Source organism: Pleurodeles waltl, chromosome 6 (assembly GCF_031143425.1).
Source record: "Pleurodeles waltl isolate 20211129_DDA chromosome 6, aPleWal1.hap1.20221129, whole genome shotgun sequence".
NCBI lineage: Eukaryota > Metazoa > Chordata > Amphibia > Caudata > Salamandridae > Pleurodeles > Pleurodeles waltl.
Genome location: NC_090445.1, coordinates 7,426,768 through 7,451,645, shown reverse-complemented (window position 1 = coordinate 7,451,645; position 24,878 = coordinate 7,426,768). Strand labels below are relative to the sequence as shown.

Below are 24,878 nucleotides of genomic sequence, written 5' to 3'. Positions count from 1 at the left end.
ATCCTAGGGCCCCCCTAGAGCCAGACGCCCCCTTAGAACCCCTCCTCAGAGCCCGGGCCCCCCTAGAGCCAGACCCCCCTAGATCCTGGGGTCCCCCTAGAGCCCCCCCGCCCCCCCCCCTTAGAGCTGTATCTGCATTGCGTGAGGGGTTGTTGCCTGTGCTCTGCCTGCGCTATGAGGTCAGTGTGCACTACTGCTTGTGTTCTACCTGCGCTTTAAATGAAGCATGCTCTGTTTCCTGTGCTGTATCTGAGCTGTGTGTGAGGGAAGCGTGCATTGCTGCACCCTGTGCTCTACCTGCACTGGGAGGGAAGAGTGCTGTACTGCTGCCTGTGCTGTATCTGTGATGTGTGAGAGAAGCTTCCACTGCAGCTACCCGCAGTTCTCTGTATGTGAGGGAAGCTTGCTTTGTTGCTGCTTTTACAAGACTCGGTCCAAAAGAAGGACATTGGTAAAATGGTCTAGAAGTCACAATTACTAATATTGGGCGTTCATGGAATGATCTGTTTTATCCAAATGAGGCATGGCTAGATGTGTGCCCAGCACCTGAATGACCAGGTTACTGGTCCCAGGTCTGCTTGGCCTTACATGTGCTACCTCTGCTGGACCACATTGTGTCCCGTCTGAGTAGAAAGAAGAAGCGCCCTCAGTCGTGGCAGGATAAAATACTGGGTGTAATAATAGGAAGGAAAGGGTGGCAGAGTTGAAGTACAACTGATGTACAATGATAAGGGGTCTAGGTATTCAGGCATCTGTCTAACCTAAAAACTGTATTTAATCTGTGAACAATACTTGAATTCCAAGTGGTCACAACAAGCCCTTTATCCCTTCCCACATGCACTCATTTCTCTAGCATACCCCGATACAAAAACGCACAAGGGGCAATCGGATTGGAAGGAAACTTGCAACTCCATACAATGGAATCGTAGCCACCACCGCAGCCAATGGTGCACCCTGTCCATCTCACTTAAGACGCCCTCTGTTGAATCAAACTGCTGCTGTCCCACTTCATGGCACAATTCTGTCCCACCTTGTTTATCTCCAGTCAAGCCCGCTTGAAAAAAAACGTGGGTGATTTTCATTCTTAACATAAGCCAGCACACGACTCCACCATCAGAAGTCTCAATGTTTTTGCTTCTTGCCATTCAGTAGGGTGGCAGACACTTTTCACAACTAAACTCAGAGCAGCTGCCCTCCGAGCTGTACACCTCCAACCAAGGTGGAGCCATCTTTGTACCCACAGCCCCTTCCTCAGTGTGTCCCATCTGCCCCCAGGAGTTACTGTGCGCCTTCAGCGTCTGCCATGCCATGAGCCGTCCGGCCAGACAGCACGTTCAGTCCTGTGCCGCCCTCCACTGATCGGTTCACAAGGGGGTCGACGAGGATGATACAGAGCTATTTAAAGGGGCAGCTTGGCCTTCCTCAAAGCTCCCCTAACCAACCCTGGCCAGGGATGCCCGGTGATGTTCACAAGCAGATGAGGGAATCCTCCTTGTCCGAAGTGCAGCCACGTGTTCCCGACGCTTCCTCTGCGTGCAGCAGGAATCCACTGGTCTCAAAGGACACCTCATGCGTCCTCCAAGGTGGAAATAGTGCAGGTACATCAAAAACCGCACTTTCCCAGAGATTGAAAGAGCACGCGCGGCCCCAGGCTCCCTTCCCAAACTCGGAGGCTGCACGGTCCTCGCCCCGTGACTCCTCGCACAGCCTTTGGCCACCAGAATATCTCCCTCGTGAGCCTTAATCACACTTGTGTGTCTTGTGAGCAGAGACAAGCCTGTTTTTCACGTGAATTTCTTAAACCGACCTTGCTGAATCCAGAGCTCCTAATGCATCTGTTTACAGCTCCTCACAGAGCCATCCGCGCCCCTTCTCTGCTTCATGGTCCGTCTTCCCCCCTCCGCAGCCTCCGCCGACGGGGGGTGTCCATGCGGCCTTCTCAGCCGCTCCTACCCGCCGCATCCCTGGCAGCTGTCAGAGGGGTCAACGCCATACTCCTGCCAGGAGCAGACACCGGTTGCAAATCAGACCCCAGCAAGTCTGGCAGCCGACGGGTGCTGTGGAGGGCAGTATATCCTGCCCCTTGGTCCTCAGACGAAGCAGGGGCTCTGAGTCGGTTTTCATTCACTGCCTGACCCACTGTGCCAGTCTGCTGTGCTCTGCCCACGTGGGCTCACATCTCATCCGTCTGCAGTGGAAGGACAGAAGGCGGTGATGCCTCTTTGAGGGGCCCGAGGTAGGCAGACGCCCCAGTACAAGTGATCTCCTTAAAACCCCTCCTCTTCCAACAACGCAGGACACACAACTCCCTGCTACACACAGCACGTCCTCTGGTGAATCCCTGGTGATGTCAGCAGGCGGCTCCCAGATGTTGGCAGCAGTTGGGGTGGCACTGGGAAGAGAAGGTCGCCCCCACAGCTCGGTTCTCACAGCCGCCCCTGTAGGCAGAGCACTGCTGTGTTTCAACACGCCCCCCCACCCCACCCAGGGTCACAGACGGATTGGCACAAACCCACGCCTGAAAACAATAGTTCAGACAGGCTTCCCGCCCTTCATTAAGTAACTCGGTTGTTCCAATTTGCTTTGGAGTCCAGGATCTGACCTAAGCCGTGTGTACACAACAGAACCTCGTATAAGGTTAAGTATTTGAGGCACTTCCGGGTTCTGTCTCCGCTGCAGGGGTCCTCCAGTGAGTCCTGACGCCACAGCCTGTGGGGTACCACCTTCCCAGGGTCACAATCGTTCTCCACCCACCTCTCCTAGGCCTTATATTACAACCCAGCCCCCCCTTCCTGAGGACTGTTCAGTACCCACCACCTGTCCTAGCATTATAACCCCCTCAACCCCAGCGTCTCCCCACCCCCCTCCATCTTCCTGAGGGCTGTTCTCTACCCACCTCTCCTAGGCCTTATATTACAACCCCAGCCCCCCCGTCTTCCTGAGGGCTGTTCTCCAGCCACCTCTCGTAGGCCATATATTACAACCCCAGCCCCCCCCGTCTTCCTGAGGGCTGTTCTCCAGCCACCTCTCGTAGGCCATATATTACAACCCCAGCCCCCCCGTCTTCCTGAGGGCTGTTCTCCAGCCACCTCTCGTAGGCCATATATTACAACCCCAGCCCCCCCGACTTCCTGAGGGCTGTTCTCCAGCCACCTCTCGTAGGCCACATATTATGACCCCAGCCCCCGTCTTCCTGGGGACTGTTCTCCACCCACCTCTGCTAAGTATTATAGCCACCACCACCCCGGTCTTCCTAAGGACTATTAACCCCCCAGTGCTTGACACCTTGCCCCCCTATCCTGCTCCTGAACTAAAGCTGGACATTCATTCCTTCATTCTGTTTGTTTCACTCCAGGGCATCTCTCGGGACGCAGAAGACTTGTCATTCAAGCTTCAAGTCGCCGGTAAGTGCTGCGGCTTGTTCACTTGTGTATCTGCAGACTTTACAGCCTGGTCTTGGATAATGTGTAACTCGTGCACTAGTGCTTTCTGCGGCAGAGCTGATCTCCAGTGATGCGTAACTCTTGCACTAGTGCCTTCTGCGGCAGAGCTGATCTCCAGTGAAGTGTAACTCTTGCACTAGTGCCTTCTGCGTCAGAGCTGATCTCCAGTGATGTGTAACTCTTGCACTAGTGCCTTCTGCGGCAGAGCTGATCTCCAGTGATGCGTAACTCTTGCACTAGTGCCTTCTGCGGCAGAGCTGATCTCCAGTGATGCGTAACTCTTGCACTAGTGTTATTTATGACAGAGCTGGTCTCAGATAATGTGTAACTCTTGCACCAGTGCCCTCTGCGGCAGAGCTGATCTCCAGTGTTGTGTAACTCTTGCACTAGTGCCCTCTGCGGCAGAGCTGATCTCCAGTGATGTGTAACTCTTGCACTAGTGCCTTCTGTGGCAGAGCTAATCTCCAGTGATGTGTAACTCTTGCACCGGTGCTTTCTGCGGCAGAGCTGATCTCCAGTGATCTATAACTCTTGCACTAGTGCCCTCTGTGGCAGAGCTGATCTCCAGTGATGTGTAACTCTTGCACTAATGCCTTGTGCGGCAGAGCTGATCTCCAGTGATGTGTAACTCTTGCACTAGTGCTTTCTGCGGCAGAGCTGATCTCCAGTGATGTGTAACTCTTCAACTAGTGCCCTTTGTGGCAGAGCTGATCTCCAGTGATGTGTAACTCTTCAACTAGTGCCCTTTGTGGCAGAGCTGATCTCCAGTGATGTGTAACTCTTGCACTAGTGCCCTCTGTGGCAGAGCTGATCTCCAGTGATGTGTAACTCTTGCACTAGTGCCCTCTGCGGCAGAGCTGATCTCCAGTGATGTGTAACTCTTCACTAGTGTTCTTTATGGCAGAGCTGGTCTCAGATAATGTGCAACTCTTGCACTAGTGCCCTCTGCAGCAGAGCTGACATCCAATTTATGTGTAACTCTTGCACTAATGCCCTCTGCGGCAGAGCTGATCTCCAGTGATGCGTAACTCTTGCACTAGTGCCTTCTGCGGCAGAGCTGATCTCCAGTGAAGTGTAACTCTTGCACTAGTGCCTTCTGCGTCAGAGCTGATCTCCAGTGATGTGTAACTCTTGCACTAGTGCCTTCTGCGGCAGAGCTGATCTCCAGTGATGCGTAACTCTTGCACTAGTGCCTTCTGCGGCTGAGCTGATCTCCAGTGATGCGTAACTCTTGCACTAGTGTTATTTATGACAGAGCTGGTCTCAGATAATGTGTAACTCTTGCACCAGTGCCCTCTGCGGCAGAGCTGATCTCCAGTGATGTGTAACTCTTGCACTAGTGCCCTCTGCGGCAGAGCTGATCTCCAGTGATGTGTAACTCTTGCACTAGTGCCTTCTGTGGCAGAGCTAATCTCCAGTGATGTGTAACTCTTGCACCGGTGCTTTCTGCGGCAGAGCTGATCTCCAGTGATCTATAACTCTTGCACTAGTGCCCTCTGTGGCAGAGCTGATCTCCAGTGATGTGTAACTCTTGCACTAATGCCTTGTGCGGCAGAGCTGATCTCCAGTGATGTGTAACTCTTGCACTAATGCCTTGTGCGGCAGAGCTGATCTCCAGTGATGTGTAACTCTTGCACTAGTGCTTTCTGCGGCAGAGCTGATCTCCAGTGATGTGTAACTCTTCAACTAGTGCCCTTTGTGGCAGAGCTGATCTCCAGTGATGTGTAACTCTTGCACTAGTGCCCTCTGTGGCAGAGCTGATCTCCAGTGATGTGTAACTCTTGCACTAGTGCCCTCTGTGGCAGAGCTGATCTCCAGTGATTTGTAACTCTTGCACTAGTGCCCTCTGCGGCAGAGCTGATCTCCATTGATGTGTAACTCTTGCACTAGTGTTCTTTATGGCAGAGCTGGTCTCAGATAATGTGCAACTCTTGCACTAGTGCCCTCTGCAGCAGAGCTGACATCCAATTTATGTGTAACTCTTGCACTAATGCCCTCTGCGGCAGAGCTGATCTTCATTGATGTGTAACTCTTGCACTAGTGCTTTCTGAGGCAGAGCTGATCTCCAGTGATGTGTAACTCTTGCACAAATGCCTTCCGCAACAAAGCTGATCTCCAATTATGTGCAACTCTTGCACTAGTGCCTTCTGTAGCAGAGCTGGTCTTGAATGATGTGTAACGTTTGCACTTGTGCCCATTACAGTGGAGCAAGTCTTGGATGATGTGTAACTCTTGCGCTAGTGTACCTTACAGCAGAGCTGGTCTTGGATGATGTGTTACACTTACACTAGTCCCCCTTGTAGCAGAGCAGGTCTTGGATGATGTGTAATGCTTGCACTAGTGCCCCTTGTGACAGAGCTGACCTTGGATGATGTGTAATGCTTGCACTAATGCCCCTTGTGGCAAATATGGTCTTGGATGATGTGTAACTCTTGCAGTAGTGCCTTCTGCGCAGAGCTGATCTCCAGTGATGTGTAACACTTACACTAGTGCACCTTGCAGCAGAGCAGGTCTTGGATGATCTGCGACTCTTGCACAAGTGACTCTTGTAGGAGAGCTGGTCTTGGATGATGAGTAACGCTTACACTAGTGCCCGTTGCAGCGGAGCAAGTCTTGGATGATGTGTAACTCTTGCACTAGTGCCTTCTGCGGCAGAGCTGATCTCCAGTGATGTGTAACACTTACACTAGTGCCCCTTGCAGCAGAGCAGGTCTTGGATGATCTGCGACTCTTGTAGCAGAGCTGGTCTTGAATGATGTGTAATGTTTGCACTTGTGCCCATTACAGTGGAGCAAGTCTTGGATGATGTGTAACACTTGCACTAGTGCCCCTTGCAGCAGAGCAGGTCTTGGATGATGTGTAATGCTTGCACTAGTGCCCCTTGTATCAGAGCAGGTCTTCGATGATGTGACACTTGCGCTAGTGCGTCTTGCAGCAGAGCACATCTTGGATGATGTGACTCTTGCACTAGTGCCCCTTGCAGCAGAGCAGGTCTTGGATGATTTGTAACGCTTGCACTAGTGCCCCTTGCAGCAGAGCAGGTCTTGGATGATGTGACTCTTGCACTAGTGCCCCTTGCAGCAGAGCAGGTCTTGGATGATGTGTAACGCTTGCACTAATGCCCCTTGTGGCAAAGATGGTCTTCGATGATGTGTAACTCTTGCACGAGTGCCTTCTGCGGCACAGCTGATCTCCAGTGATTTGTAACGCTTGCACTAGTGCCCCTAGCAGCAGAGCAGGTCTTGGATGATGTGTAACTCTTGCACGAGTGACTCTTGTAGCAGAGCTGGTATTGGATGATGTGTAATGCTTGCACAAGTGACTCTTGTAGCAGAGCAGGTCTTGGATGATGTGACTCTTGCACTAGTGCCCCTTGGAGCGGAGCAAGCCTTGGATGATGTGACTCTTGCACTAGTGCCCCTTGCAGCAGAGCAGGTTTTGGATGATGTGACTCTTGCACTAGTGACCCTTGTGGTAAAGTTGGTCTTGGATGATGTGTAACGCTTGCACTAGTGCCCCTTGTATCAGAACTGGTCTTGGATGATGTGTAACGCTTGCTCCAGTGCCCCTTGTATCAGAGCTGGTCTTGGATGATGTGTAACGCTTGCACTAATGCCCCTTGCAGCAGAGCAGGTCTTGGATGATGTGACTCTTGCACTAGTGCCCCTTGTGGTAAAGTTGGTCTTGGTTGATGTGTAACGCTTGCACTAGTGCCCCTTGGAGCGGAGCAAGTCTTGGATGATGTGACTCTTGCACTAGTGCCCCTTGCAGCAGAGCAGGTCTTGGGTGATGTGCGACTCTTGCACTAGTGCCCCTTGCAGCAGAGCAGGTCTTGGTTGATGTGACTCTTGCACTAGTGCCCCTTGTATCAGAGCTGGTCTTGGATGATGTGTAACGCTTGCACTAGTGCCCCTTGCATCAGAGCTGGTCTTGGATGATCTGTAACGCTTGCACTAGTGCCCCTTGTATCAGAGCTGGTGTTGGATGATGTGTAACGCTTACACTAGTGTCCCTTGCATCAGAGCAGGTCTTGGATGATGTGACTCTTGCACTAGTGACCCTTGTGGTAAAGTTGGTCTTGGATGATGTGTAACGCTTGCACTAGTGCCCTTTGCAGCAGAGCAGGTCTTGGATGATGTGCGACTCTTGCACTAGTGCCCTTTGCAGCAGAGCAGGTCTTGGATGATGTGCGACTCTTGCACTAGTGCCCTTTGCAGCAGAGCAGGTCTTGGATGATGTGCGACTCTTGCACTAGTGCCCCTTGCAGCAGAGCAGGTCTTGGGTGATGTGTAACGCTTGCACTAGTGCCCCTTGTATCAGAGCTGGTCTTGGATGATGTGTAACGCTTGCACCAGTGCCCCTTGTATCAGAGCTGGTCTTGGAGGATATGTAACGCTTGCACTAGTGCCCCTTGCAGCAGAGCAGGTCTTGGATGATGTGACTCTTGCACTAGTGCCCCTTGCAGCAGAGCAGGTCTTGGAGGATGTGACTCTTGCACTAGTGCCCCTTGTATCAGAGCTGGTCTTGGATGATGTGTAACTCTTGCACGTGTGACTCTTGCAGCAGAGCAGGTCTTGGATGATGTGACTCTTGCACTAGTGCCCCTTGTGGTAAAGCTGGTCTTGGATGATGTGTAATGCTTGCACTAGTGCCCCTTGCAGCGGAGCAGGTCTTGGATGATGCGACTCTTGCACTAGTGCCCATTGTGGTACAGCTGGTCTTGGATGATGTGATTCTTGCACTAATGGCCCTTGCAGTAGAGATGGTCTTGGTGTTCCTGTGGTTCATACCTCAATAGTTCTATTGTTGGAATGTTTGTTTCAGCATGCAGTGACCTATTGAAGAGTTTGGTTAATAAGTAGGTTTTTTCCACACCTGCAGTTTGAGTTCTGACCCTGTCCATTGTCCCTCAGAGCCCTGGGGTGCAACACACTCTGTGTCGTACCAGCATGTGGTATCTGGCAGCAGTCCAGCTGTGCTCCAAGAGGGGTACAGGCCCTTAATCTCTAGAGAGAGCTTACATGGCCCCTGCCACTGAAAAGAGGCATGTTTACCTAATTCTTTATGGAGTCATGGTTAGAACAGGGGTTCGACTGATCTGTCTCTGGGCTAGTCTTGGCCATCTGCTCTCTCACCGGTTCCTTTGCTGTCTAGTCAGCCATTCAGGGCTCCCATGTATGATCCTATACAAAGACCCCTCTCTAATTCCTATCTCTATATCTCCTTTCAGATTCAGTCTCCAAGTGGCAGAGGCTCTGGCCCAGGAGCCAACAGAGAAGAGGCCCTCCAGTGTGAAATTGCCGAACTGAGGCGTAAGGACTCGGATCTGGATAATGAGATGCAACAGCTGATGGCAGAGTAAGTGCACAGGCCTGCTAACGTAGAGTGAGCCGAAGTACGTTGTGCCTCAACATTTGAGAGAGCTACTAGGCTCCAGAGCACTTCCGCAAGACAACTTCTGTACTGGGACGGATCTCCGACTGTTTCTTGAATAATTCCCCTCTTTTCAACCTTAAAACGTTTGTCCAAAGCTCTTATACCAGTACTTTGAAAGTCAGTTTCCATAGCACAGCAGCCCTCAGTCACATTCCAGACGTTGATGCCTACTTGAGACATCCCCCAGGTTGCAAAGCCCTGTTTAGGCCCCTCTGACATACTGTGTATTTCTGTGATCTTTTCAGCAGCACAATGCACCTACCTTGGTGTGCGTTTTTGTGATTGCTTACAGGCCGTGGTGCTCCTCACTAATCGCAACTGGGTTGTAGTGAACTTGTAAACACTCCCAGGCTGGTGGAGGTCTCAGACCCCTTGTAGATTTTGGTGCCCCTTTAAACACTCCCAGGCTGGTGGGTGTCTCAGAACCCTTGCAGACACTCCCAGGCTGGTGGGTGTCTCAGACTCCTTGCAGATTCTGATCCCTCTCCAAACACTCCCAGGCTGGCGAGTGTCTCAGACCCCTTGCAGATTCTGATGCCCCTTTAAACACTTCCATGCTGGCGGGTGTCTCAGACTCCTTGCAGATTCTGATCCCTCTCCAAACGCTCACAGGCTGGTGACTGTCTCAGACCCCTTGCAGACACTCCCAGGCTGGCGGGTGTCTCAGACTCCTTGCAGATTCTGATCCTTCTCCAAACACTCCCAGGCTGGTGACTGTCTCAGACCCCTTGCAGATTCTGATCCCTCTCCAAACACTCCCAGGCTGGCGGGTGTCTCAGACCCCTTGCAGATTCTGATCCCTCTCCAAACACTCCCAGGCTGGTGACTGTCTCAGACCCCTTGCAGATTCTGATCCCTCTCCAAACACTCCCAGGCTGGCGGGTGTCTCAGACCCCTTGCAGCTTCTGATGCCCCTCTAAACGCTCCCAGAATGGTGGATGTCTCAGACTCTTTGCACATTCGGATGCCCCTTTAAAAACTCCCATGCTGGTGGGTGTCTCAGATCCCTTGCAGATTCTGACCCCTCTCCCAACATTCCCAGGCTGGTGGGTTTCTCAGACCCCTTGCAGATTCTGATGCCCCTGTAAATGCTCCCAGAATGGTGTATATCTCAGACCCCTTGCAGCTTCTGATGCCCCTCTAAATGCTCCCAGAATGGTGGGTGTCTCAGACCCTTTGCAGATTCGGATGCACTCCTAAAACTCCCAGGCTGGTGGGTGTCTCATATCGCTTGATGATTCAGATGCCTCTCTAAACAGTCCCATGCTGACGGTTGTCTCAGACCCTTTGTAGATTCTGATACTTCTCGTAACACTCCTAGGCTAATGGATGTGTCAGACACTTTGAAGTTTCTGATCACCTTCTGACCGCTCTGACTGGTGACTGTCTAGATGCTTTGTAGGTTCTGATGCTTCTATTTCAGACAGCACCTCATTCGGGCTATGACCAGGGTGCGATGTTCATCTCTAAGCCTCTGCCTTGCTGTCCCCTCCAGTCTTTGATGCACCTTTCTGACTACTCTCAGGAAGGAATACACTTTCCTCTGTGCTGTGGCTTTTACCACTCTGCAGGTAGTGATGCACAGCTTTGACTTTTTTTCAGACAGCTCTGGACTTCTCTTTGAACACTTCCAAACTGTGATACACCCCATGGGCTTCTTTAGTTTGCGACACTCTCTCTGCACCGCTAGGATTGTTCCAAGACTTCAGTGCCACTCTCAAAACTGTTACTGATTTCACCAGTGCCCTCTGAGACCTCATCCCGTTGGCAGTGCCCTCTCAGATCTGTTACAGGTCGCCTTAGTGCCCTCACAGACCTCGTCCCATTCGCAATGCCCCTGCCAGACTTCTTACAGACTACAGTGTTCCTTTATGACCTGTTGAAGGCTGGTATGCTTCTCTGACTGCTTACAAGCTGTGATACCTCTCTGTCCTCTACAAGTCTACGTGGCTCTTCTCCGATGTCTTGCAGGCAGCTGCAATGCTTCCACGTGACCACTTCCCACTGTCGGACCCTCTTAGACCCCTTTAAAGCTACAGTGTACTCCGACATCTTACAGGCTGAGGTGTCCCTCACAGATTGTGTGCAGGCTGTGATGCTCCTTTCATACCTCTTCAAGGCTACAGTGTCCTCTTGGGTACCTACAGGCAGCTGCAATGCTTCTCCGTGACCACTTCCCACTTTCAGTGCCTCTTAGACCCCTTCAAAGCTACAGTGTCCTCTCGTGTACCATACAAGCAGCTGCAATGCTTCTCTCAGACCACTTTCTGTGCCCTCTTTGACCACGTCAAGGCTACAGTGCCCTCTCGGGTACCATACAGGCAGCTGCAATGCTTCTCTCAGACCACTTTCTGTGCCCTCTTTGACCACGTCAAGGCTACAGTGCCCTCTCGGGAAGCATACAGGCAGCTGCAATGCTTCTCTCGGACCACTTCCCACTGTCAGTGCCCCTTAGTCCCCTTCAAGGTACAGTGCCCTCTTGGGTACCATACAGGCAGCTGCAATGCTTCCCTCTGACCACTTCCTACTATCAGTGCCTCTTAGACTCCTTGAAGGCTACGATGCCCTCGGTTACCATCAAGGCAGCTCCAGGGCTTCTCTCTGACCACTGTCAGTGTCTCATAGACCCCTTCAAGGCTACATTGCCTTCTCTGGTATCACACAGGCAGCTGCAATGCTTCTCTCTGACCACTTTCAGTGCCACATAGACCCCTTCAAGGCTACAGCGGCCTCTTGGGTACCATACAGGCAGCTCCAGTGCTTCTTTCTGAATACTTCCCTCTTTCCGTGCCTCTTAGAACCCTTCAAGGCAACAGTGCCCACTCTGGTACCATCCAGGCAGCTGTAGTGCTTCTCTCTGACCACTTTCAGTGCCACATATACCTCTTCAAGGCTACAGTGCCCTCTCGGGTAGCATACAGGCAGCTCCAGTGCTCCTCTCTGATCACTCCCCACTATCAATGCCTGTTAGACCCCTTCAAGGCTACAGTGCCCTCTCGGGTACCATACAGGCAGCTTCAATGCTTCTCTGGGACCACTTTCTGTGCCCTCTTTGACCACGTCAAGGCTACAGTGCCCTCTCGGGAAGCATACAGGCAGCTGAAATGCTTCTCTCGGACCACTTCCCACTGTCAGTGCCTCCTAGTCCTCTTCAAGGTACAGCGCCCTCTGGGGAAGCATACAGGCAGCTGCAATGCTTCCCTCTGACCACTTCCTACTATCAGTGCCTCTTAGACCCCTTGAAGGCTACGATGCCCACGGGTACCATCAAGGCAGCTCCAGTGCTTCTCTCTGACCACTTCCCACTGTCAGTGTCTTAAGGCAGGCTTTGCGTTGATCTTCCGCACCCAGTGATGTTGCGCTGAAATCCGGTTGCACAATGTCAAGAAACCACGCTGCATGGGGGCTTGCGCCAACAGCAGCCTCTGCGGGTGTTGCGCGTAGTTTCTCCAGCCACGTTGCGTCGATCTTCCAGCTGTGATGCAGGTGGAGCGTTGATTTTAGCTGCGATGCCGAAGGTGTGCCTTTTCAGCTGGGAGCAGGTGGTGCGTTGAAAGTTTCCCCGCACGGCAGTCTTTGCGTGGATTTCCGTCCTTTTCCACCAGCTTCGCCTTTCAAGGGCCCTGAGACAGTTTAGGGCACCACTTGGCAGGCTGGACTCTCAGCAGAAAGCCCAAGTGTTGGCAGAGAGAAGTCTTTGATGTCTCTGAGACTTCAACAACAGGAGCCATGCTCAATTCAAGCCCTTGGAGTTTCTTCACCAGTGGGAAGTCAAACAAAGTCAGTCTTTGTCCTCTCTCAGGTAGAAGCAGCTGCTGCAGGACAGCCCAGCAATGCACAGTCACAGGCAAAGGGGCAGTACTCATCCTTCAGCTCTTCTCCTCGGCAGAGGTTCCTCTTGGTTCCAGAAGTGATCTGAATTTCAGGGCTTTGGGTGCTCTTCTTATACCCCTTTCTGCCTTTGATGTAGGCCTACTTCAAAGGAAAGTCTCTGTTGTTCTCAAGATCCTGCCTTGCCCAGGCCAGGCCCAGACACACACCAGGGGGACTGCATTGTGTAAGGGCAGGCACAGCCCTTTTAGGTGTAAGTGACCACTCCTCCCCTCAGCCCAGATGGCCCATCAGGATATTTAGGCTACACCCCAGCTCCTTCTGTGTCACTGTCTAGAGGAGAGGTGCAAACAGCACAACTTTCAAACTGACCCAGACAGGGAATCCATAAATAAGCTGAGTCACAGAATGGTTTAAGCAAGAAAATGCTTACTTTCTAAAAGTGGCATTTTCAAACACACAATCTAAAAAACAACTTCACTAAAAGATGTATTTTTTAAATTGTGAGTTCAGAGACCCAAAGCTCCCCATGTCTATCTGGTCTCAAAGGGAATCTGCACTTTAATCCTATTTAATGGCAGCCCCTATGACTACCTATGAGAGAGATAGGCCCTGCAACAGTAAAAATCGAATTTGGCAGTATTTCACTGTCAGGACATGTAAAACACATAATTACATGTCCCACCTTTAACATACACTGCACCCTGCCCATGGGGCTACCTAGAGCTTACATTAGGGGTGCTTTACATGTGTAAAAAGGGAAGGTTTGGGCCTGGCAAGTGGGTACACATGTCAGGTCGAAGACACTGCAGTGGCAGGTCTGAGCCATGTTTACAGGGCTACTAATGTGGGTGGCACAACCAGTGCAGCAGGCCCACTGGTAGCATTTGATTTACAGGCCCTGGGCACCTCTAGTGCACTTTACTAGGGACTTACCAGTAAGTCAAATATGACAATCAGGAATAAACCAATCAGCAAAATAATTTACACAGAGAGCATAGTCACTTTAGCACTGATTGGCAGTGGTCAAATACCCAGAGTACTAAAGCCAACAAAAACTGGTCAGTAAAATTAGTAGGAAGGAGGAAAAAAGTTTGGGGATGACCCTGCAAAAAGGGCCAGGTGCAGCAGCATACAACAATAACATCTTTAACATATGGTAGTGTTTCAGTTAAGTGCATTAGATAACAACATTGTATTAACATATATTTGAAGTGAAGGTTTGTAAACATGAGCTTTAAAACATTCATTAACCCTCCCTCGTGACAACGCCAGGAGTGAACAGAGTGAACCTTTTGTCTGGTGTCCCTGACATCATGGCCAGTTATTGTTATTGCTGGTGAAACATTCCAGGCTAATGAAACATACAGGGGAGTTTGTGTACACAGCCCTCTGAAACTGAACTACTTGAAAGGGCTCTCAAATGTCACTTGGATCACACAATTTAGCCATTCAGGAAATCCGGGATTTGAACCCAGGCTTTCGAGTCACAAATAGTACATTAAGCCACTGACTTGATTCATTTATTTTTCTCAATCCCCTTTAAAACTTGAAGACAGTGTTTTTCTACAACGCTGTAAGACAAATAGAAAACCGTGTTAAATACAGATTATAAGATAATCTGACTCAGTAACTAAAAAAGAAAAGGTACATAGGGAAGGGAAGGCAGGACACCATGTCCTGATATCATGTGCATTTTTAGACATTATGGGGCAGATTTATCAAGGTTTTGCGTTTCCATTGTGCCACGCAGGGCGATGCAAAACCTAGAATGAGATATATCTTGCTATTTGGACACATCCTGCATGACGTGGTAAATCTGTAGTAACGCAAGGGAGCACAAAACGCCAACTTGTGTTACACTACGTCGGGAAGTCGTTACATGAGGAGAGCTTGGACGTTCCCACGCATTCACCCATGTATTCTAAGGATTCCCAGATTTACCAAACCTGGCAGACCTAGGACGGCATTAGAATTGTACGTCTTCCCAGGGGAGATACGAGTATAAATATCTGTATTTCTCCTTGTTGTTTCCGCTTTCTAGGTATGCTGTGTCCTGCAGCGCACTCCAAAGGAGGAAAATGAATTTAAGGATTGTTTTCATGCTGGAAGGTGTCCCGTCCTGCACAAAAACAATCCAGCCGTTACAACAGGCACCGTACCAGCGCTGGCGTCAGGCTGCAGGTTGTGCACTAGCACAGGCATAGGATAGCAGTGCGCCATATTTTGATTTGGCGTATTCCTGCCCTCTCCCTGTGACGCAGCACAACAAGTTATTTTGCTGCATTGCATGAAAAAAAACTAAATCTGAGCCCACATAACTATTAAAAGGAGCAGTGGCAGCGTATTACAGAAGTACAAATACTGCAGATGGAACGGGGTCGGCAAATACGGCGGCAGAATCAAAGGCATTGCTAAAAAGTAACAAAATATTCTGTAACTATTTTGTTGGTCTTTCACCATCAAGTACCGAAATATAAAATAACACACACCTTAAATGAAAAATACATGAAGTGAAACCATTCAGTGGGAAATGCACTGTTTTCTGTTATGAAAGCTCTGTTGGTTAATCGCAACGGATTCCTACATATGCAACCAGAGGCCCGTAGAACTGGGTCCAGTTTGGTGCAGCAGGGAAAGTGACGTGTATTTTTAGAGCTAAGAGGTCCCTGAAAGCACTCTGAATGTGTAAATCATCATTTTAAATGTGCAGTACACACTGTATAATATAGTCTGCCACAAAATGTGCATGTAAATATAGGTTAAGATGAAAAGTTCTAAAGTACATATTTAAGTAATATACAGGTTACACCTAGTACAAACATTTTTTTTATAACTGTCCATTATAAGCATGCACTCCGCAGCTCAGCTTGGAGCACCCTTAAAGTACATCTCAAAAAGAAAACATCCTTGTCCCAGGCAGCAGCTCAATCAATTGAGTCTTATCCAGGCTCCAGACCCCCCTTTTAGGATTGCAGAAATAACGAAATACACACGTTTCTTTCTGGGAAGTAGGCACCCTGCGAAGAAAGCTTGTTTCTTGTTCATGTCTCTGCCCTTCCCGCTGCAAGACAGAAAAGGAGACTCCCTCCCCTTCCACTGCAGCAGGGGAATTCTGATTTATTTTGTCCTTTACCTGAAAGGCTAAAATTATGGACAAATGCCATCTGTTAAACCTTGTATCATGAACAACACACATTAGGGTTAAGGCTCCAAGCAGTGATATAGCCTCTGTGACCGGTTCAAGACTGCTGTGCCCCTCTGTGACTGGTTCCAGACTGCAGTGCCCCTCTGTGACTGGTTCCAGACTGCAGTGCCCCTCTGTGACTGGTTCCAGACTGCAGTGCCCCTCTGTGACTGGTTCCAGACTGCAGTGCCCCTCTGTGACTGGTTCCAGACTGCAGTGCCCCTCTGTGACTGGTTCCAGACTGCAGTGCCCCTCTGTGACTGGTTCCAGACTGCAGTGCCCCTCTGTGACCTGGGTCTAGGCTGAGATGGCTGTCTGACCGCTTCCAGACTGCGCTGTCCCTCTGTGACTGGTTCTAAGCTGCGCTGTCCCTCTGTGACTGGTTCCAGACTGCGGTGTCCCTCTGCGACCGGTTCCAGGCTGCGGTGTCCCTCTGCGACGCGACCGGTTCCAGGCTGCGGTGTCCCTCTGCGACGCGACCGGTTCCAGGCTGCGGTGTCCCTCTGCGACGCGACCGGTTCCAGGCTGCGGTGTCCCTCTGCGACCGGTTCCAGGCTGCGGTGTCCCTCTGCGACCGGTTCCAGGCTGCGGTGTCCCTCTGCGACCGGTTCCAGGCTGCGGTGTCCCTCTGCGACCGGTTCCAGGCTGCGGTGTCCCTCTGCGACCGGTTCCAGGCTGCGGTGTCCCTCTGCGACCGGTTCCAGACTGCGGTACCCCTCTGTGACCGGGTCTAGGCTTAGGTGGCTGTCTGACCGTTTCCAGACCACGTTGTCCCTCTGTGACCGGGTCCAGACCACGTTTGTCCCTCTGTGACCGGGTCCAGACCACGTTTGTCCCTCTGTGACCGGGTCCAGACCACGTTTGTCCCTCTGTGACCGGGTCCAGACCACGTTTGTCCCTCTGTGACTGGGTCCAGACCACGTTTGTCCCTCTGTGACTGGGTCCAGACCACGTTTGTCCCTCTGTGACTGGGTCCAGACCACGTTTGTCCCTCTGTGACTGGGTCCAGACCACGTTTGTCCCTCTGTGACTGGGTCCAGACCACGTTTGTCCCTCTGTGACTGGGTCCAGACCACGTTTGTCCCTCTGTGACCGGGTCCAGACCACGTTTGTCCCTCTGTGACCGGGTCCAGACCACGTTTGTCCCTCTGTGACCGGGTCCAGACCACGTTTGTCCCTCTGTGACCGGGTCCAGACCACGTTTGTCCCTCTGTGACCGGGTCCAGACCACGTTTGTCCCTCTGTGACCGGGTCCAGACCACGTTTGTCCCTCTGTGACCGGGTCCAGACCACGTTTGTCCCTCTGTGACCGGGTCCAGACCACGTTTGTCCCGCTGTGACCGGGTCCAGACCACGTTTGTCCCGCTGTGTATGGTTCCAGGCTGCGGTGTCCCTCTGCGACGCGACCGGTTCCAGGCTGCGGTGTCCCTCTGCGACGCGACCGGTTCCAGGCTGCGGTGTCCCTCTGCGACGCGACCGGTTCCAGGCTGCGGTGTCCCTCTGCGACGCGACCGGTTCCAGGCTGCGGTGTCCATCTGCGACTGGTTCCAGGCTGCGTTGTCTGCCTCACCGGTGGCAGGCTGTGATGAACTTCTCACTGGTTGTCATGGCTGGGAGGCCCGTCAGTCCCTTCTGAACTCTGTCACTTGTGGATGGCTTCCAAGGTGTGATTCATAAGTCTCTGAAACAGTCCTTTTTTTTTCTCTTGCAGGGGATACCGTGTGGATGAGCTTGACCAGCACATTGCACTTCTGCATGAATACAACGACCTCAAGGATGTGGGCCAGCTGCTCATGGGTCGGTTAGGTAAGAGTCATTCTGCACACCTCACCCATGACAGCAGCCAGGTCGAGGTGAACAATGATACCCATCTCTGGCTGAAAGAGTAGTGAGTTACGAGACTGTAGTCCTTCATTGACTGCATGGTTCATGGAAGAGTACATACGCAGAACCCACATGCAAATGTCCACACATGGTACCCACACAGACACTGCATGCAAACCTCCAAACGATACCCACACAGACACCATATGCAAACCCCTACACATGGTGCCCATGTAGACCTTTTCACTACAGAATCCTCCTCTCTGGAGCACTGGACATGTCATAGACCTTTTCACCACTGAACTCTTATCTCTGGAGCACTAGAACTGTCATAGACCGTTTCACTACAGAATCCTCCTCTGGAGCAGTATAGACCTTTTCACTACAGTACCCTCCTTTCTGTAGCAACGTAAGCCTCTTCACTACAGAACCCTCTCAGGAGCACTAGATGTGCCATAGTCCTTTCCACTACACAACCCTTCTCTCTGGAGCACTATAGACCTTTTCTCTACAGAACCCGCCTCTCTGGAGCACTAGACGTTTTCACTACAGTACCCTCCTTTCTGTAGCAATGTAAGCCTCTTCACTACATAACCCTCTCAGGAGCACTAGATGTGAAATAGTCCTTTTCACTACATAACCCTCTTCTCTGGAGCACTAGCGTTGCCATACTACTTTTCACTACAGAACCTTCATCCTTGGAGTACTATAGCGCTTTTCACTAGGGAACCCTCGTCTTTGAAGGGCTAGACGTGACAGACCTTTTTACTACAGAACCCTCCTCTGGAGCACTAGACGTGCCATAGACCCTCTCACCACAGAAACCTCATGTCAGGAGCACTAGACGTGTCAGAAACCTTTTCACTACAGAACCCTCATCCTTGGACTATTATAGACCTTTTCACTCCAAAACCCTTGTCTCTGAAGGGCTAGATGTGCCACAGACCTTTTCACTGCAGAACTCTAGTCTGTGGAGCACTATAGACATTTTCACTACAGAACCCTCCTCTAGAGCACTAGACGTGCCATAGACCTTCTCACTACAGAACCCTCATGTGAGGAGCACTAGACATGTCGGAAACCTCTTCTCTACAGAACCCTCCTCTGCGCACTAGACGTGCTATAGACCTTTTAACTACAGAACCCTATTCTCTGGAGCACTATACACTTTTTCACTACAGAACCCTCATCTCTGGAGCACTGGAGACCTTTTCACTGCAGAACCCTCATCTCTGGAGCACTATAGACCTTTTCACCACAGAACCCTCATGTCAGGAGCACCAGACGTGCCACAGACCTTTTCACTACAGAATCATCCTCTGTGGAGCACTATAGACCTTCTCACTACAGAACCCCCCTCTGGAGCAGTAGAGACCCTTTCACTACAGAACCCTCCTCTTCGGAGTACTGTAGACCTTTTCCCTACTGAATCCTCCTCTCTTGAGCACTAGATCTAACATTGACCTTTTCACTACAGAACCCTGAACTCTGAAGCACTATAGACCTTTTCACTACAGAATCCTCATGTCAGAAGCAGGAGACGTGCCACAGACCTTTTCACTACAGAACCCTCCTCTCTGTAGCACTATATGCGCCATAGAGCTTTTCACTATAGAACCCTCCTCTTTTGAGCACTAGATCCAACATAGATCTTTTCACTACAGAACCCTGAACTCCGAAGCACTATAAACCTTTTCACTACAGAGCCCTCCTCTCCATAGCACTAGATGTGCCATAGACCTTTTCACTACAGAACCCTCCTCACTGGATCCGCTAAAGAACTTTTCACTCAGAACCCTCCTCTCTGGAGCATTAGATGTTCCATAGACCTTTTCACTACAGAACCCTCTTCTCTGGAGCACTATAGACTTTTTCACTACAGAAACCTCCTCTCTGGAGCACTAGATGTGCTATAGGCCTTTTCACTACAGAACCCTTCTCCCTGGGGCACTATAGACCTTTTCGCTACAGAACCCTCCTCTCTGGAGCACTAGACGTGCCACAGACCTTTTCACTACAGAACCATCCTCTCTGGAGCACCAGAAGTGCCATAGACCTTTCCGCTATAGAACCGTCCTCTCTGGAGCACTATAGACCTTTTCTCTACAGAACCCTCCTCTCTGGAGCACTAGACGTGCCACAGACCTTTTCACTACAGTACCCTCATTTCTGTAGCAATGTAAGCCTCTTCACTACAGAACCCTCTCAGGAGCACTAGATGTGAAATAGTCCTTTTCACTACATAACCGTCCTCTCTGGAGCACTAGCATTGCCATGCAACTTTTCACTACAGAACCTTCATCCTTGGAGTACTATAGCGCTTTTCACTAGGGAACCCTCGTCTTTGAAGGGCTAGACGTGACACAGACCTTCTTACTACAGAACCCTCCTCTGGAGCACTAGACGTGCCATAGACCCTCTCACCACAGAACCCTCATGTCAGGAGCACTAGACGTGTCAGAAACCTTTTCACTACAGAACCCTTATCCTTGGAGTATTATAGACCTTTTCACTACAAAACCCTTGTCTCGTAAGGGCTAGATGTGCCACAGACCTTTTCACTGCAGAACTCTAGTCTGTGGAGCACTATAGACCTTTTCACTACAGAACCATCCTCTAGAGCACTAGACGTGCCATAGACCTTCTCACTACAGAACCCTCATGTGAGGAGCACTAGACATGTCGGAAACCTCTTCTCTACAGAACCCTCCTCTGTGCACTAGACGTGCCATAGACCTTTTACTACAGAACCCTCTGCTCTGGAGCACTGGATCTGCCATAGACCTTTTCACTGCAGAACCCTATTCTCTGGAGCACTATACACCTTTTCACTACAGAACCCTCATCTCTGGAGCACTGGAGACCTTTTCACTGCAGAACCCTCATCCCTGGTGCACTATAGACCTTTTCACTACAGAACCCTCCTTTCTGTAGCGCTTGACGTGCCATAGACCTTTTCACCACAGAACCCTCATGTCAGGAGCACCAGACGTGCCACAGACCTTTTCACTACAGAATCATCCTCTGTGGAGCACTATAGACCTTCTCACTACAGAACCCCCCCTCTGGAGCAGTAGAGACCCTTTCACTACAGAACCCTCCTCTTCGGAGTACTGTAGACCTTTTCACTACTGAATCCTCCTCTCTTGAGCACTAGATCTAACATAGACCTTTTCACTACAGAACCCTGAAATCTGAAGCACTATAGACCTTTTCACTACAGAACCCTCATGTCAGAAGCACGAGACGTGCCACAGACCTTTTCACTACAGAACCCTCCTCTGTAGCACTACATGTCCCATAGAGCTTTTCACTACAGAACCCTCCTCTCTTGAGCACTAGATCCAACATAGATCTTTTCACTACAGAACCCTGAACTCTGAAGCACTATAGACCTTTTCACTACAGAACCCTCCTCTCTATAGCCCTAGATGTGCCATAGACCTTTTCACTACAGAACCCTCCTCTCTGGATCACTGGATCCGCTCTAGAACTTTTCACTACAGAACTCTCCTCTCTGGAGCATTAGATGTGCCATAGACCTTTTCACTACAGAACCCTCATCTCTGGAGCACTATAGACTTTTTCACTACAGAAACCTCCTCTCTGGAGCACTAGTTGTGCTATAGGCCTTTTCACTACAGAACCCTCATGCCAGGAGCACCAGACATGCCACAGACCTTTTCACTACATAACCCTCCTCTCTATAGCACTAGATGTGCCTTAGACCTTTTCACTACAGAACCCTCCTCTCTGGAGCACTAGATCCAACATAGATCTTTTCACTACAGAACCCTGAACTCTGAAGCACTACAGACCTTTTCACTACAGAACCCTCCTCTCTGGAGCACTGGATCTGCTATAGAACTTTTCACTACAGAACCCTCCTCTCTGGAGCATTAGATGTGCCATAGACCTTTTCACTACAGAACCCTCATCTCTGGAGCACTATAGACTTTTGCACTACAGAAACCTCCTCTCTGGAGCACTAGATGTGCTATAGGCCTTTTCACTACAGAACCCTCATGCCAGGAGCACCAGACATGCCACAGACCTTTTCACTACACAACCCTCCTCTCTATAGCACTAGATGTGCCATAGACCTTTTCACTACAGAACCCTCCTCTTTGGAGCACTAGACATGCAATAGGCATTTTCACTACAGAACCCTCCTCTTTGGAGCACTAGACGTGCTATAGGCCTTTTCACTACAGAACCCTCATGCCAGGAGCACCAGACGGTAAGCCTCTTCACTACAGAACTCTCTCAGGAGCACTAGATGTGAAATAGTCCTTTCCACTACACAACCCTTCTCTCTGGAGCACTATGGACCTTTTCTCTACAGAACCCTCATGTCAGAAGAACGGGACGTGCCACAGACCGTTTCACTACAGAACCCTCTTCTCTTGAGCATTAGATGTGCCACAGACCTTTTCACTAGAGAACCCTCGTGCCAGAAGCATGAGACGTGCCACAGACTGTTTCACTTCAGAACCCTCCTCTCTGTAGCACTACATGCGCCATAGACCTTTTCACTACAGAACCCTCATCTCTGGAGCACTAGATCTAACATAGACCTTTTCACTACAGAACTCTCCTCTGGAGCAGTAGAGACCCTTTCACTACAGAACCCTCCTCTTCGGAGTACCGTAGACCTTTTCACTACAGAATCCTCATCTCTTGAGCACTAGATCCAACATAGATCTTTTTACTACAGAACCCTAAACGCTGAAGCACTATAGACCTTTTCACTACAGAACCCTCCTCTCTATAGCACTAGATGTGCCATAGACTTTTTCACTGCACAACACTCATCTCTGGATCACTGGATCTGCCACAGACCTTTTCACTACAGAACCCTCATGTAAGAAGCACGAGACGTGCCACAGACCGTTTCACTACAGATCCCTCCTCTCTGTAGCACTACATGCGCCATAGAACGTTTCACTACAGAACCCTCATCTGTGGAGCACTAGCATTGTCATAGACCTTTTCACCACAGAACCCTGTTCTCTGGGGCACTATAGACCATTTCGCTACAGAACCCTGTTCTCTGGAGCACTGTAGACCTTTTTAGTACAGAATCCTCCTCTTTGGATCACTATACACCTTTTCACTACAGAACCCTACTGTCTGGAGTACTAGACGTGCCATAGAGCGCTTCTCTACAGAGCACAGCTCTCTGGAGCACTAGACATGCCCTAGAGCTTTCCACTACAGAACACTGCTCTCTGGAGCACTGTAGACCTTATCACTACAGAACCTTCCTCTGTGGAGCACTAGACGTGCCAAAGACCTTTTCACTACAGAGCCCTCATCTCTGGAGTGCTAGATCTGCCATAGGTGACTCAGACTTTTCACTACATTTATATATAGCTGTGACTCACTGAGGCTCAAACCTGAAACCCTGACTCTGCAGAAAACAGCTGATGCAGAAGAGATTAAGCAACACCTGAGATGCACATTAAATCCCCTCCACTGTCTTTTAGGAGTTCAGACTCTTACTTTAGGGAACTCCCCAAATTAGACAGGATATGCTTTCACCACACCATGTCTCTCTTGTGGTTTCCACCTGTGCACCTTATTTCTGGATCTCTCGCCCCAGAAGTATCAAGCGTTGCCTTTCTAACGTAACTAGATAGATTCTTAAGTATGGCAATGCATTTAGTGTGGTTTTACTATACAATTTGGATTCTTAAAGAGTGTTGTTCCCTAAAAATAATGTTTGCAGTTGGGATTCTCTTGCTGTGTGTGGCGCTTCCCAGTCCCAGATGGTGGGCTTTCTTTTTATCTTTTTGTGGTTCTCTGTGGAGTGTGCTTGTTGGTTCAGATATAATCCATGCTTGGTGACTGCCTGGTCCTGTGGGGCCTGGCTCGGTGGAGGGACCGACTGAGGAGTGTGGGGTTTGGTCCTGTGTACTGGGGGACTGATGGAGTTGGGTGGGGAGGCCTGACTGTGTTGAGGAGCCTGAGCGTTTAGAGAAGGGGGTGCCCTGACTGTGTTGGTCCGGGGGGGCATAACCATATGTGGGCCCTGACCATGTTATGACCATGTTGGGAGGGTCACCGGGGGCCTGACCCTGTGGAGGGGGGACCTGACCCTGTGGAGGGGGGAGGGGCTTGACCTTGTGGAGGGGGGCAGGGGCCTCACCTGGCGGGGGTCTGGCTGTGCTTGCCTTACGATAAGAGGTACTTGTGTATGTGGGTAGACCTTGCGCAGCCCTTTTGGCTTCTAACCTGAGGTTTGTCTTCCCCACAGCTGTGCTCCGAGGCGTCACCACTAAAGATCTGTATAAGGAGTTTGACTTGGACGTAGAAGACTGAGGAGCCATCACTGGAGACGTGGTCTTTCATGATGCTTGTTTCCATGGCGACCTGCACCACAGAACTCTATGCTGGGTCCTGGGATGCAATAAGATAGGCCCCTTGGCCTATATGATCTCTGGTGTTATAACTGGTGTTGCCTGTACTATAGAATGACCTTTGACCACTCTGAATACCTGGGTTAGTACTTGATGGCACTGAAAACATCTGACTAGTATGAGCCTCCTTCAGGATCCTGCTGCTTGACCTCTGCCCTGTGACCCCTACGAACATGCAGAGGAGGAAGTACCATGATGGCTGATCTTTGACACTGTAAACAGCCTTTTCTCTGTATACACCTCTGTAGTCACCACCATGTAGTCATTGTTTGGAAGGATCTTAGCTTTAGTACCACCTTGACCCTTGGGTTACTTCGTTTACCTCCCACCTTTCCATCTGAAGAATGTTCTAGTGACTTGTATCCTTCCCAATGTAAATTATGTTAAACCTCTCTTACTCCCTGTGTTGTAGGCTGGGGTGTCACACATCAGAAGGATGTCGTGCCATCCTTTGACAAGCTTATCTTCTATTTGGAAGGGGTCCTAGGGTCAGTGCCATGTCATGCCATCCTGTGAAATAAGTCTTAACTTCTCCATCTGTTGAGGCTAATGAGTCTGTAGCACGTGTAACCATCCTGTGGGTAGATAGATCTCTACGTTTTCTGGGAGTAAGTGCTTTAAGTGCCTCATCATCCCACCCTGTGGCAGATATGTCATCCCTGTCTTTGCAGACAAATCTCACCTTCTCCATCAGAGGGGGTCCCAAGGGTCAGCCAGCATCGCATCATCCCACCA

The 24,878-nt window shown here is 50.4% G+C and overlaps 1 protein-coding gene across 1 annotated transcript; it reads left to right on the top strand.

Annotated features, from left to right (window-relative positions):
- The first annotated feature begins 105 nt into the window (after window positions 1–105).
- SWI5 (SWI5 homologous recombination repair protein) lies at window positions 106–24,187 on the top strand. Its single transcript, XM_069236973.1, has 5 exons — window positions 106–179; window positions 3,356–3,404; window positions 8,674–8,801; window positions 17,609–17,703; window positions 23,981–24,187. Exons 1-5 carry the CDS (start codon window positions 175–177, stop codon window positions 24,043–24,045), a joined length of 342 nt encoding a protein of 113 aa, XP_069093074.1. The 5' UTR covers window positions 106–174; the 3' UTR covers window positions 24,046–24,187.
- The last annotated feature ends 691 nt before the right edge of the window (window positions 24,188–24,878 follow it).

Coding starts and splice junctions, on each gene's coding strand:
- SWI5 (XM_069236973.1), top strand. Junction 8,802..17,608: donor ATGCAACAGCTGATGGCAGA/GTAAGTGCACAG, acceptor TTTCTCTTGCAG/GGGATACCGTGTGGATGAGC. Junction 17,704..23,980: donor GCTGCTCATGGGTCGGTTAG/GTAAGAGTCATT, acceptor TCTTCCCCACAG/CTGTGCTCCGAGGCGTCACC.